Here is a 14,477-nt window from a genome sequence, read left to right on the forward strand (position 1 = left end):
ATGACTAATGTGTATTAAGTTGAACTCATCCGTGATTACCTTTAATGCGGTACGTCGTATGAGTGATAAAGAGTAGTTAACACAATGTCACAATTTGAGAAGTATCCATTTCAAAAGGTAATATTGTAGATGATCTATAGATCCATATCAAAAGATTCATCTATCTTTATTTTATTTAAGGGGCAGCTTAATAACTACAATCTAACTAATAAATGGTATGGTAGAAAGAAATAGATGAATCTTTCTTTCTGTCATATTATTTATTAGAATACTGCTGATTCTAGTCCACTCATTGCATTTAAGACATAAAATTAGAATCTTTTATATTTTATTTCGTCAATTTTGGTTAAAAATTCATAAGTCAAGTTTTATTTAAATTAGATAATAATTAATCGTTTTGACCTACTATTTTTTACGTAAATGATAAATAGAAACGCAATTAAGAGATGCAATTATACGTAAAGATTGTAACTTTGCATAACACCCAAGTCTTACAAATTGCAATTTTTAAATTTCACTGAGGACTTTCCCGATCGCTTGCTTTTCTTTTTCGCTGTTCACCATAAATCCCAAAATATCAAAGAAAATTACAATTTCAATGGCGAAGCTATGAATTCAAATCTTCAATTTGAGCAAAGGTAACCCGTAAAAATAGAAAGTGGAATATAAAAGGAAAGTGAAAAAAGATGCCAAAACCCTCACAATCTCTTTCCTTTTCTGATTCCTCCCTACCTCAGTGCCTCCCTCTCTTTCTATTTTTTTCGCGCTGTTTCTTCCCTGTATCAACTTTTCCTTTCTTTATTCCTCTGGAAACCAATAGAAAACGAAAATGAAAAACAAAAAAGTGACAACTTTGAAACTTACTTGAAACCTGAAAATCAATCAAACACTCACAATTTCCACTAACTTCCCACTACTCATCACCAATGGATCGTCTTCTCATCACCCCCATCTTTCTCTTTCTTCTTCTTATCACTTTCTCTCTCTTCTCAGGTAATCAATAATTACTAATCCCTTCACTTTCCTTATAATTCCTGGAATAATCTTAATATTTTTTTTGTTCTTGATTATAAAAGTTTTAACTTTTTAACAGAGGTGCAGTCAACAACTTTCAAGATAGTCAACAAGTGTCGTCACACAGTATGGCCGGGAGTATTAACCGGAGCTGACAGAGCACCCGTTAATCCAACCGGGTTTACTCTAAAGAGTGGCAAATCCAAGACTCTCAAAATGCCCAGGTCGTGGTCGGGTCGGGTTTGGGGTCGGACCCTCTGCTCTAACGACCCCACCAACGGTGGTAAATTTACATGCGTCACCGGAGATTGCGGCTCCGGCAAGGTGGAGTGCGCCGGAGGCGGCGCTATACCGCCGGCGACTTTAGCTGAGTTTACACTTAACGGTGACCAGGGGTTAGATTTTTATGACGTCAGTCTTGTGGATGGGTACAACCTTCCTATGCTTATAGTTGCTAAAGGAGGTACAAGAGGGGGATGCAGTGCTACGGGATGTTTAGTGGACTTGAACGGCGCGTGTCCTAGAGATTTGAGGGTTGTGAGTGGGAAGGGGAGTCATAGTGAGAGCGTTGGTTGTAAGAGCGCGTGTTTGGCGTTTAATGATCCAATATACTGTTGTAGCGAAGCTCACAATACGCCTGACACGTGTCAGCCTTCGATCTACTCGCTCTTCTTCAAGCACGCGTGCCCACGCTCTTACAGTTATGCTTATGACGACAAGACTAGTACCTTCACTTGTGCCTCTGCTGATTACTTGATCATCTTCTGCCCTCTCCCTTATACCAGGTGAATTTACTTTTACGCCCTTCCTATTTTGATTCCTAGTTATTGAAAGATTTTTGCTAGTTTTGTGATTTTTATAGGTACTAGTTATATATAAATGGTGGGTTAGGTTGATATTCAGCATAATACTCTATGTGTTACTACATCTTTTGATAATTGAAAACTCTTTTAACTTTAACTTTTCCATTTTACCATTAATGAAATGCTCTTGTCGCCGTAATAATGTCATGGCAGTGATATGGAAGAATAATGTCGTGGCATGTTTAAGTATGTGTTAAAAGTCTTTCTTTTGTTCTTAAACTCCCCGCTAAGTCAAACAATGCCATGTAAAATGAAATTGAAGGAATAATAGTTAAATAATGATGGAAAGCTTTACAGCTTGTTTGGATGGTTGTTCCCCGTTGTATCGTATTGTATTGCTATTCCAAAACAATGTTTGTTTTGATTGTTTCATTAAAATTGGTTGTATTGTATTGTTAAATCCATTGTTTCGGAACAATGAAAAGTCCTCTTTTTTGAAACAACCGATTTGGTGTGGTGGGATTGTTTCCTATTTTTCTTTTCAATTATGCCCTAATTTATTACTCCACAATTCTATTTTACCCTTTACCTTTTTTTCTATTTTAACTCCAAATCTCCAACCTATAACCTACTTTATTTTTTCAAGAACTTCTGCCACCAACGTTAAAGATGTTTTGCTACCTTCTGTTTTATTTTTTCTCCTAATTTGCTTTTAACTCAATCCTAATTAGCTGTGATCCTTCGTTTTGCCTTCTTCTGTCTCGCTCCTTTGTTCTGCTTTCTTAAGGTGTTTTGCCTTTTTCTTTTTTGTTTTTTTAAATTATTTTTATGCATATATTTAATAATTACACAATTGAGGGTATTTTAGTCAACTTATCAGTTACAGTACAGTACGATACAGTCAAACCAAACAACAAAGCATTATTTAACAATAGCTAACAATACAATCTATCCAAACATTGTATTTATAAAACGATACGGTACAATATGATACGATACAATACGATACATTATAAAACAACGAGAAACAATGATCCAAACAGAGTGTTAGTTGGCGAAGTCTGCCTAAGCACGCGCTAAATCGGACTCAGTGTGGTATTAAAAGAGTAACGAGTTCCATTTATGTAACTCAATAAAATGGAACAGGTGTAGAGAATATATAGCCGACTTCAACTAATGTAGAATTAAGGCGTAGTGGATTAATTGGTTGACTGACATGATCCAAACTATGGACATTCAAATGAAATTTCTATTGGATACTAACAAGTTCTATGGGGGTCCATATTTCATAGTTTATCGAGCATCTGATACTGGAGTTTATGGCATGAGACATTTATAGACTTCCAATCTCTGCTGATAGTTGTACCTCATATGCCGGAAACTAACTGTTAATATAACTTAAAATTCTATTCTTCATAAAAAATAAAAGGTAGCTCCTGAGCATACTATGAAGACTAGCTTTTCTTTGAAACACACCAAGAGGAATGGCTGAATGTTTTCTTGTTGTTACCAGGCAGGAAAGGTAGATCCCAGCCTAGTGGTATCTTCAGAAGCAAAATTCCCTAGCCTTGCGGCACCTAATCAAGAATAGTTAGATTCAATACATTCCCAAGCCTACAAATATCTAGTCCGGAATAGTCATAAAGTCTTGAAAGTTCTGCTTGAGCTTATGTATCATTAAAGACCGGTTTATAACTTGACCTTCACAGAGTTCGAGCATATGCATTTATGAAGGAATATACACTTGATATAAAGGAGCGATTAGAGAGTGGAAGCAAAACTGGAGATTAAGGATGTGAAAGAGGAAGTGGCTTGAGAGTGATTTGAGAGTGACTATTAACAACACTAAAGTGGGAATATTTCAATTTAATATAATTTCTATATTTCTTAAAGCCCACACCTGCATGCTTGGAGTTAGTTGCTAACTCCGTCTCAATGTCACACTTTTTATTTATTTACAAGATAGCTAAATATTATTAAGGCAAGTACCAAGATGGCACTGCAAAAACAAATTTCAAACAGTACAGAAATCACCATATTGCAATTAAGTACACTCATCTCAATGAATCTAAGAAGTCTAAAACATCAGAGAAGTCTTCTACTGTCCTCTCCTTTCCCACCATATACTCCATAAGATGCATAAAGGAGCGGTTCTCCAATTTTCTTTCTGTTTCCTGCAATCTTTTGTGCTTGCCAACTTGACAGTAAACTTTGCACATCTCTAGGCATCACCCAGTGCACTCCAAATAAACATAAAACGACAGCCCTGATCTTTGATGGTGGTTTAGTCTTCCAGGGCCATGCCTCCTTCCAAATATTCAAATTTTCCTTAAACATATATAGCAGCTACGTACTGTGAAGATTCCTTCATTGCTTGCCAGCCACACCTGCAAATCATTCTTTGAACTGTCCGGTTTGAGGGGTTCTAAAATAGCTAACAACTGACTGATCTCATCTATTTCCCAGTCATTAAAATCCCTTCTAAACTGAATATTTCAACCAGCTTCAGAGTAACACTCTGAAACCACACAATCTTTGCGCACAGAGAGATTATATAAAATAGGAAACTTATCTCCTAGTCTCTCATAACCTATCCATTTATCTACCCAGAATCTTATCCTTGCACCATTCCCTACCTTCAGCTTGACATTTGTATGAAAATCCCACCTTAACTTACTGATGTTTTCCAAATTGTCAGTTTATTTGCTGGTAAAGTAGGATTTGGATTCCAGCAGTCCACTTTGCCAAATTTAGTGTTGATAATCTCCTTCCATAACTCAAATTTATCCTTGTTGTATCTCCAAAGCCATTATACATCAGGCTTTTATTATGCAACCTGAGATTCTTCTCTCCCACTCCTCCTCCCTTTCTGGATACCATCGCGTCTTGCCATCTAGCTAAATGAAATTACTTTTTTTCCTGAATTTTCTTCCCATAAAAAGCTGCTCCTCAATCTTCTAATTTTCCTCTCTACACTTACTGGAATGGGAATGAGGGAAATTAAGTAAGTAGGCATGCCATCAAGAACACTTCTCACAAGTGTAAGCCTGCCCCCTATATTGCTTCTTCCAGAGAGATAATTTTTTCTCACACCTATCCAACACTCTAGTCCTTGCCACATTGCTTGATCCCTCTGCTTGGCCCCTTGAGGAAGACCGAGATATACTGCAGGAAACCTATCAATGTGGCATCCCAAAATTTCAGCCACTTCTTCGACATATTCATCAGAATTCACAGCATAAACATTACTCTTTGACAGATTAACTTTCAGTCTTGAGATAGCTTCAAAAGCTAGTAAAATTACCCTCAAATGCAAAATATGATTTCTAACAGCCTCACACATCACCGTTGAAGCACTCACTAGTCTGTCTTTCTTTGTTCAACCCCTTGTGTACATGGTTTGATAAGGCAGTTTGTCATTTTGCTCATGAGAGCTCTGCAATCATTTATCTTGCTTGCAGTTGGCTGCCAAGCCCTGTCCCCTCTGGCAACTAGTGAACAATGGACAGGGATTGTCTGAGCCCACAGATCAGCCATCGCTGTATAGCATTCCGCTAGCTTGTCACTGAATTCTTCTGTCAAAAAATAAAAACTTGTCACTGAATCTCATAATCTGTGACCGATTCATATATCTCATAATCTGTGACCCATTCATTGAAGCGGCTTACCTATTTAAAGACCGTATTGGTGGATATGAGGGTTTATTGGAACGTTGCGGGGTTCAGGTTATAGTACAGGACACTTTTCTTTCCAGAACTGGTAAATCGAGGCAGTTCTACTGTCAATGTAGCAGAGTACTCGTTCCCAAAACTTGCTTTTGGTGTTCGAAAACTTTAGGAGCACTGACTCCTCATTCCTTATGATTCTCTTATTTCTTGCCCTTCTTCCAAACATAATTTCCCATGGAGTAACCACTTGTAACTTCCAAAGCCAACATTGGTCATGCCTCACCAACTTAATGTTGAGCTAAATACAACAACAACAACCCAGTAGAATCCCACTAGTGGGGTCTAGGGTTAATGTTTAGCTAAATGTCGAAGGAATTACATTCACATCCTTCTTGTTGCATGTCTTTGGTATATGGATTAGGAAAGATAATAAGTGCTAAAAGTATAGGCTTTCTCATTAAGATCTAGAGCATGAGTTCTGTGTATTAGCCTTGTGCATATTGATTAGTTTGAATTTTTCTGATAAGACAGTTTGCAGGTAACTTAATTTTAGAGACATATCTAGGATGTCAAAGGACTACGACAAGCAGACATTATCATTGGCTGCTCCTTGCTTTTCTATTTCTCCCACGAAACCAAGATTCCTGTAATTTAGGAGAATTAACTAAAATCCTTTTATTGTCGCTGGTTAAGAAAAATGTATATAGTAAAACCTTAATCTCGTTTTTCTCTCAGCTTTCAGCTATACAAATTATTGCTGCATTGAAACTCCGCAACTTAGGTTCCTTTTCCCAGTCCAATAAGTTCTAGTAAACTGTGAGCATATGTGCCTTGTATTTCTTTTGATCAGGGTTCAAGTCGTGCAGCAAATGTACGCCCAAGGTGGTCCTTGCACTTTGCACAAAAAGAGTTTAGAAGAAGTTCCATTTGAATGCCCAGAAGAACTCGGATGATCTTGAAAACTCAGATTAATTAATACTTATAGCAAAAATTAAACAGAACTCTGAACTCAAATTAATGGAAGGGTAAGCAATATCTGCCACGTCTATTGGGTCAATTGTAAGAAAAAACATACTTCCTCTGTTTCAGGAGTGGCAGAGTTCATGTACGAGAATCAAGGCGCTAAATGGCGGTGTGAACTTGGACGTTGGTTATTTCTGAAATAAAATTTCTTTATGTATAAACTAAATAAAAAGTAATTACAACTTCTTATTGTTAAAAGTACGAAGAAAATGTGAAATAATAATCAAAGCAAAATCTTGTCCCCAAAAGAAAAAAAAAACAGTAAGGTTAAATTTTACTTAGTTGTTTAAGGCATATCTATGACGATCGTGACATTTAAATAGTTCAAGGGTACTTAAAAGTAGTTGGAAAGTTCTCTTCAAAATGAAAAAGTTAATCTGCTGAAAAATCAATATGATAAATCAGGAAACACGTTAATTCAAAATTGTAAAACAGATAACAAAAAAACAAAGCATTAGCTAACATTTTATACACGATCTTGAAGTTGAATAGTAAAAAGTATGATTTTGTTGAGACCCTTTGCCAGAGAGTTAAATGACATACCACAAGTTCAAATTTCAAAGTGTTGAGGGTTTACTAAATGCATCTATTGCCAGTAAGAACATGTTTATCCAATAGTATTGCCTAAAGCATAACATCTTAAATCTTCTTTTCGTTGCCATCTGTTGTCATCTATCCAACTTGCTTAAAGCAGCTTGCCGTACCATTCACTAGAGCCATTCACCATTTCTTCCTGTATGGAGTAACTTTATTTTTTCGTCCATCTGGTGGTAATAGGATTGTTGGCTAGTTATATTTGGATATTGTAGCATGGTGTTTTTCACTTGCAAATTAGCTTTTATGGTTAAGTAACTTGAGCTTTCTTGTTTGAACGGAAACTGTACAGCATGAAAGTGCTAGGATTGAGGAAGGATCCAGCTGAGCTGCCACTGGTTAATAAAACCATGATGTACATCGGAAGGCATCATCGAAGTGGTGAGTCATCCATCCGACCATCTTTATTGTCAGCCATGCCTATAATTACAGCAATATTGCCCTTGTGAATATTGTGACTGACCTTAATGGGCAACTTTCAGGCTAATTTACAAACAGAAGTAGAAGCTGGGGATTTTGTTACGTCCCAAATGCCATCAATATCTCATGTAAAATCATGTGCTACTTTGTTTCGGTGGGGAACTCGTCGATAACAATGACAATAATTGTGTATAAGGCTTGTAGCTTCTTATAAATCTGCAACATTTTCATTTTCACTTTACATTTTGCTCTCCATTGTTTTTGGTGTTTGGAAGGGTCCATAGTGTAATGTCATGGGCATGTCGAGCAACAGGGCAAAGAAGTCTTAAAATGTTTTTAGTTGGTTCAGAAAACAGATCTATGCCTCCCTAAGTCCCTTTCTATATTTTTTGTTTTGTTTTTTGGGGTGTGTATAGGTAGTGGTAATGTGGTGGACAATTCAAAACATTTTTTGAACATGTTGAAGGTACATAATAGGATTGTTGAGCTGCTTATAATAGAAATAGACATTTCGTACAGTTTTTGCCTTTTTGGTTATTGCCTATTGGATTGGTTTTATACAATAGTGGACTGTGATGAGCTTAATGCAGTTTGTTTTCTTCCTTTTATTACCTGTCTTTCCTCTCAGCTGAGCTCAAAACTTCTCTTACATATTGTTGGTTCATATAAAAGCCAGTTTAGAGGGAGGGTGTCTTGGATGTGGCCATGTAGGTACCTGGATAGTATATCTGTAATAAGAATTTCAGTTTATAAAAGAGGTGTTTGGAAACAAGAGTTCTTGGTTTCTCAGACTGAACATTTGTATTTTATTTTTTAATTAATCGTAGCTTTACTGGTAATCTCTGTTTTAATGGTGACTGGTGAGTTAGTAATAGTGCGAGCTAGCCAATATTTAGCCCTATAATTAAAAAATAGTCCTTGTCACGGAGTTTCATATTCAACATGGAATATTATAATAAAAAGGAAAAATGGTAAAAATAGCACGGTATAGCCAGTTTTCGGACTGGTCAATCAAAAATAGCCAGCGTTTACCAAGTCAATGAAAAATAGCCACTGTTTTGCTGCAGTAGAGACCGGTCCAGCATAATATACTGGAGTTCGGTGCACTTGTGTATGACCTCCAGCATATTATGCTGGACCGGTATACTTTGCTGGCTCCAGTATATTATACTGGAGACTGGAGCACTGGTGCTCCAAACTCCAGTATATTATACTGGACCAATATACATGCTGGAACTCCAGTATATTATGCTGGTGTTCTAGTGTATTTATGCTGGAACTCCATCATATTATGCTGGAGTTCCAGCATACTATCCTGGAACTCCAGTATAATATGCTGGAGTTCAAGTATACTTATCCTGGAACTCCGGCATAATATACTGGAGTATTTTTCGGGTTTTGAACAGTGTTTTCGCTCAGATTTATCTTTACATAAAAAGTGGCTAAATTTCGATTACTTTTGAAATTGAGCTATTTTTGAACGACCAGTTGTAAATCTGGCTATTTTTAAATTTCTCCTGGAAAAATGACATTGTATAGCCGCTGTTAAAATAGGGGTATAATTACTTTTAGCCCGCGATAGGAAATATTTATATCTGGTAGTCGAAAAAGTGTGTAAAACTTGTATAATTTTTGCTTATAACATACAGAATGTATATATATATAAATTTTTTATATTTTTCGGCTATTATTTTGACGGGGTATTATCACTTTTAGCCTGCGACAGAAATTATTTACATCTAGCCGAACAAGTGTATCAAAGTTGTATAATTTTTGTATATAACACAAATATATATATATATATATTCGGCTATTATTTTTAGAGCGGGTATGCAATGTCATTTTCCGACTCAATTCGATTCCTAAGCCGATGGGCTTGGATCCAAAGCCTGCTTTCTTTGAAGTTTTTTAAAGGAAAATTACCAACAATGTCCATTTATAAGTAGTTTATTACAAAATTTGGCCAATTCATAAAATATTACTAATATTAGCCAAATATTATCAATATTAACCAATTGCTATTTGTAGCCAAAAAAAGGTCAAATTTTTGCTTTCTTTTGAGTGGGTGTTATCAGAATAGATTGTGTACATCTTAAGGAGCGTGAATCTTAGTTTTGAGATGATTTAGTGGAGTTTTTAGGTGGTTTGAATTGATAATTCGAAGTAGAAGTTGAACATGAAAAAAAAATATGTGTATACACTATGTATCATTTGTGTATCACATATGTATCATATTTGTACCAAATGTGTATCACATGTACACCTGTGTGTGAGATACATGCGTGATACATGTTTGATACATGTGTTGCAGAATTTTTTTAAAGTGGATTTGAACTACGAATTTTGATATCAAATCAGTCCAGATCACCTCCAATCTTCCTCAAATTTTCTATATTGACTCATCTATATGTTTTCAATGAATTTCAACCATACTATTGAAAAAAAATCCTTTTTTTGGCATAGACTTTTGGAATCTTGTATATATATATATATATATATATATATATATATATATATATATATATATATATATATATATATATATNTATATATATATACAATCTTTCCGTCTTTCATCTAATATTGCCAATCATGCTTAAAAATATGGAAGGAGATTTTTGTTTATGATTCTTGGAAAGAAAGAACCTTATTTATTTGGGTTTTCAATTTTATATGTGTTTGGCTAGTTTTGGTAAGTCTATGATTAATGGCTAGAGGTTGGTAGTTAGGACTTATTTGGGACATTTCTGTAAGATTCCCCATTTTAGAAATTTTCATAAAGCACTATCTTTTAGTAGTAATTAGCCATCTATAGATATCATTTGCTATATTACGGATTATAGATACCTTTTATGTGGTTATAAGATGTATTTGATGTATTTAAGCTATTGTATTCATGAATACAGCAGCAAAAATAGGCGTGAATCAGGGAAGTCCAGCTAATCAATAAACAGAATAGACTCCTAATATAACTCAACAAATTCAATTATAACACACAAATTTTGTATTTTCAGTTATAAAAAAGATTCTCAACCGAAAAATACCCCAAAAACATAGCAATCTTCAGAGAAATTATATAATACATCTGAATACATAAATTATATTAATAAAAGAAACTTATGAATACATTCATGGCATATAGCGAGATAGTGAATACAGTGAATACATAGAATACAGCGGGATACATTGAAATACAATGAGAAAAAAAAGACAGTGAATAAAATGAAATACATGGAATACAACGAGATACATTGAATTACAATGAAAAAAAAAAGACAATGAATACAATGAAATACATGAAAATACATTGAAATATATTAACAAAAAATCAAGTTGCTCAGCCCCAAACTCCATCGTCTTTGTTCAAGAACAAACCCTAATTTTCGGCGAATCCGCCGTTCACCGGAAGCCGGTAGTGAAAACGCGCCGCCTTCGTGAAAATTTCACTCTGAGTTGTTTGGCAAGATGACTTCTTCCAGTTCTGGTGAGATCATGCTTAACGAACTGTTGTTATATTTAATTGCACAATCTCCCACCTTCTTTGCTACTCCGCCGCCACCGGAATTACTTTTTTTGGTGTCTTTGGAATATGGTTCTGTATTATTGTAGTCTCACTGATCAGCCCATAAATTCTCGTATGCACTGTTCTTCTTCATATCTTCTTTCTTTGATCAAAGATGAGAATTTTGGAAAAAAGAAAGAGTAATTAGAGGAAGAGGTCCACGAAACTTTGGGAGAAAAGAGAGTTGATATTAGAGGAAGAGGTCCACGAAACTTTGGGAGAATGGGATGTATCAAAGTAGAGAGAGAAAGAAAAAAGTGTAATTGATTAGCGTATTTAGTGGTTTAGGGCTAGGAGGAAACCAAAATTAAATTTTTTGCTATAAACCTTAAAAGGTATCTATAGAATATAATTTTTTTAAATGGTATTTATTTAAAATAAATAAAGTGTTAACCTTTGCGTAAAAATTCGTTTTAAATTTGCACAGTATGGCCTATTTTGAAGCCACTTTTAAAATCATGTTCCTGTTGGATGATTTTCTTTCTTTTTTGCCGTTAAATCTAGTGCACTCGGCTAACAAGAGAAATGACCTGAAAAATGGCCATTCATGTATTTCTCTAATTGAATGAAATGGGTTATGGATAGAGTGGGATATTGTTGATTCTTAAGTATCGCTAAATTGTATGATTGATTTTAACTTATTCGGATTGGCGCAAAATTGATTGTTTTATCTAATCCACTTATGTCCGTTTTACCTCTCTTAATGACTTGAGTAAAATAAACGTTTAGTAGGCTATCAGAAGTATGCCTTATATTTTTCCTTAGTTTTTTATTTTAGGTGGGGTATTTTCTAGATGTGTATCGCATGATGGAGGTATTCTACAATAGATAGAAAAGAGGTATGGAAAAGAATAGATAAGTTTTCTTAAAAGAACGAAGAGAAATGCAATTAGAGGAGGAAGTTGATGGTGGAGGGCGAATAGGGGAAATAAAATTGGGAAAAATACATAATATCAAATGTTAAATGGTTTAATTATGTAAGTGATGTTTAGACATGTATACGGGTGAACTCGGGGTCAGCACACACCCCGAGTTCTCGGTGAGTCAGATGAAGTACGAATGTACGAGATAGAGACCGAAGCTGAGAACTCTTTGGTTCGAGGCCGGAACGGGTGCTTGCCACCGGGCCCGACAAATCAACACCCCTCGAACCCAGAATCTCGGGTTCCAAGGCCTCGGAAAGCATTACAAACGTTTGCACACGACTAACAGAGGGTCGTGATATCCGCACCCAACCGAATATCATGGCATGGATCTCGCTCGATGTCGGTAGCGTATTAGTGATTGATGTACAAAGAGGATTTTTACCTTTTTAGAGTTGTACTAGGGATGAAGCTCTCCTACTATATAAAAAGGGAAGCCTTTTCATTTAATACACATTGTAACATGAATATCAAGGTAATACTAAATTATTTCTCTACTTTCTAACTATTGAAAGGTTCTTATTTAGGGTGTGTTTGGTACGAAGGAAAATGTTTTCCATGGAAAATGTTTTCCTAGAAAATGTTTTCATGGAAAATGAGTGGTTTTATCACTTATTTTCTCTTGTTTGGTTGGTAAGTGGAAAACATTTTCCGGAAAATATTTTCTATTGTTTGGTTAGAGAGTAGAAAATAGTTTTTTTTAGGAAAATATTTTTTATGCAACTCTCCTCACCCCTCCCCCTCCCCCTCCCANCCCTTCCCGAAGTCTCTAAAAATTGACACAATCTAAAGGAACTAATGTGATGCTTTACTTTTTAACGCAAAAACCGCGTGTTTTCGAACCCGTAAACTTTATAATTTCTAAACCCGTAAACTTCCAAACACATAAACCTCTGAACTCATAATTTTGGAACTTGTAAAATTTTGAGCCTTTAAATCGATAAATAATAAAATTAAAAACTAAAAAATATATTTTAAAATTTTTTTTCGGGAGGGGGGGGCAGGGGGTGGGGGTCGGGGCTGGGGAGGGGGGGACAGTAAAACGAAAAAAACAAAAATTTAAATTACAAAAAAAAACGTAAAAAGAAAATTGTGCGGGGTGGGGTAGGGGGGGGTGGAGGGGTAGTAGGGTGGATGGTAACGGAAAAACTGAAATTTAAAAAAAAAACCTTTTTTTGGAAAGGGGGTGGGGTGGGTTGGTGAGGGTGAGAAAGGTTGAGAAGGAGCTTTGGAAAATGTTTTCCCTTCTTTTGATAAGGAAAACATTTTCCTCCAATTGGAGGAAAATGAATTGATAAGGAAAATATTTTCCAAAACATTTAAGCCAACCAAACATGGGAAAATTGGAAAACATTTTCCAGAAAATGTTTTCCTTCATACCAAACACACCCTTAATCATAGTTCTTCATACGTATTTGACATCGAATCGAGGATCCGGTGGGCAAAACTATTGTTAAGCTAAAATCTGAGCCCGGACTCAACGTCGCTACTGTTTGGTTATTTATCTCATTTTTAATTCGTTTTTCTAACATTCTTGATTGCTGGTGTTGAATGAATCCACATATCCTTAAAATCGAGTGCAAATTTACTTATTATCCGTTTAAGGGTAAACAGTTTAGCACCCACCGCGGGGCTAAGAATAATAGTGGTGGTTTGATATAAATCTCCTTAACATACTCTATTTTACCTTTGTTCTTTAAGGTCTCAATTCAGGTCAGTTTAATAAATGTCAAACCAGGGGACTATCTGTATACGGGTGAACTCGGGGTCAGCACACACCCCGAGTTCTCGTTGAGTCAGACGAAGTACGAATGTACGAGATAGAGACCGAATCTAAGAACTCTTTGGTTCGAGGTTGGAACCATCGGGCCCGACAAGTCAACACCCCCCGAACCCGGAATCTCTAGTTCCAAAACCTCGAAAAGTATTACAAAAGGTTGCACACGACTAACAGAGGGTCGTGATATCCACACCCAACCGGATATCACGGCATGGATCTCACTCGATGACGGTAGCGTATCGGTATTGATGTACAAAGAGGATTTTTACCTGTTTTAGAGTTGTACTAGGGATGAAACTCTCCTAATATATGAAGGGGGAGCTTTTTCATTTAATACACATTGTAACACGCATATCAAGACAATACTAAATTATTTCTCCGCTGTCTAGCTATTAAAGGTTCTTATTTTAATCATAGTTCTTCATACGTATTTAACTTCGAATCGAGGGTCCGGTCGAGGGCAAAACTATTATTAAGCTAAAATCCGAGCCCGGGCTCAACGTCACACCTGGTTTGGTTATTTATCTCATTTTTGATTCGTTTATCTAACATTCTTAATTACTTATGTTGAATCAATCCATATATCCTTAAAATCGCATACAAATTTAATTGTTATCCGTTATAAGGGTAAACAAGACATGAGATCAAATCCACAAATAGCTATTTGTCAGTCATTATAATTAAAAAATT

General features: G+C 35.8%; 1 protein-coding gene across 1 annotated transcript; it reads left to right on the plus strand.

Moving 5' to 3' along the window:
- The first annotated feature begins 593 nt into the window (after nt 1-593).
- LOC109219049 (thaumatin-like protein 1b) lies at nt 594-8,040 on the plus strand. Its single transcript, XM_019383454.1, has 4 exons — nt 594-993; nt 1,094-1,799; nt 7,395-7,483; nt 7,585-8,040. Exons 1-4 carry the CDS (start codon nt 927-929, stop codon nt 7,587-7,589), a joined length of 867 nt encoding a protein of 288 aa, XP_019238999.1. The 5' UTR covers nt 594-926; the 3' UTR covers nt 7,590-8,040.
- The last annotated feature ends 6,437 nt before the right edge of the window (nt 8,041-14,477 follow it).

The sequence above is a fragment of the Nicotiana attenuata genome, unplaced genomic scaffold (assembly GCF_001879085.1).
Source record: "Nicotiana attenuata strain UT unplaced genomic scaffold, NIATTr2, whole genome shotgun sequence".
Classification (NCBI taxonomy): domain Eukaryota; kingdom Viridiplantae; phylum Streptophyta; class Magnoliopsida; order Solanales; family Solanaceae; genus Nicotiana; species Nicotiana attenuata.

Coding starts and splice junctions, on each gene's coding strand:
- LOC109219049 (XM_019383454.1), top strand. CDS start 927: ATGGATCGTCTTCTCATCACCCCCATCTTTCTCTTTCTTCTTCTTATC. Junction 994..1,093: donor CACTTTCTCTCTCTTCTCAG/GTAATCAATAAT, acceptor ACTTTTTAACAG/AGGTGCAGTCAACAACTTTC. Junction 1,800..7,394: donor TGCCCTCTCCCTTATACCAG/GTGAATTTACTT, acceptor GAAACTGTACAG/CATGAAAGTGCTAGGATTGA.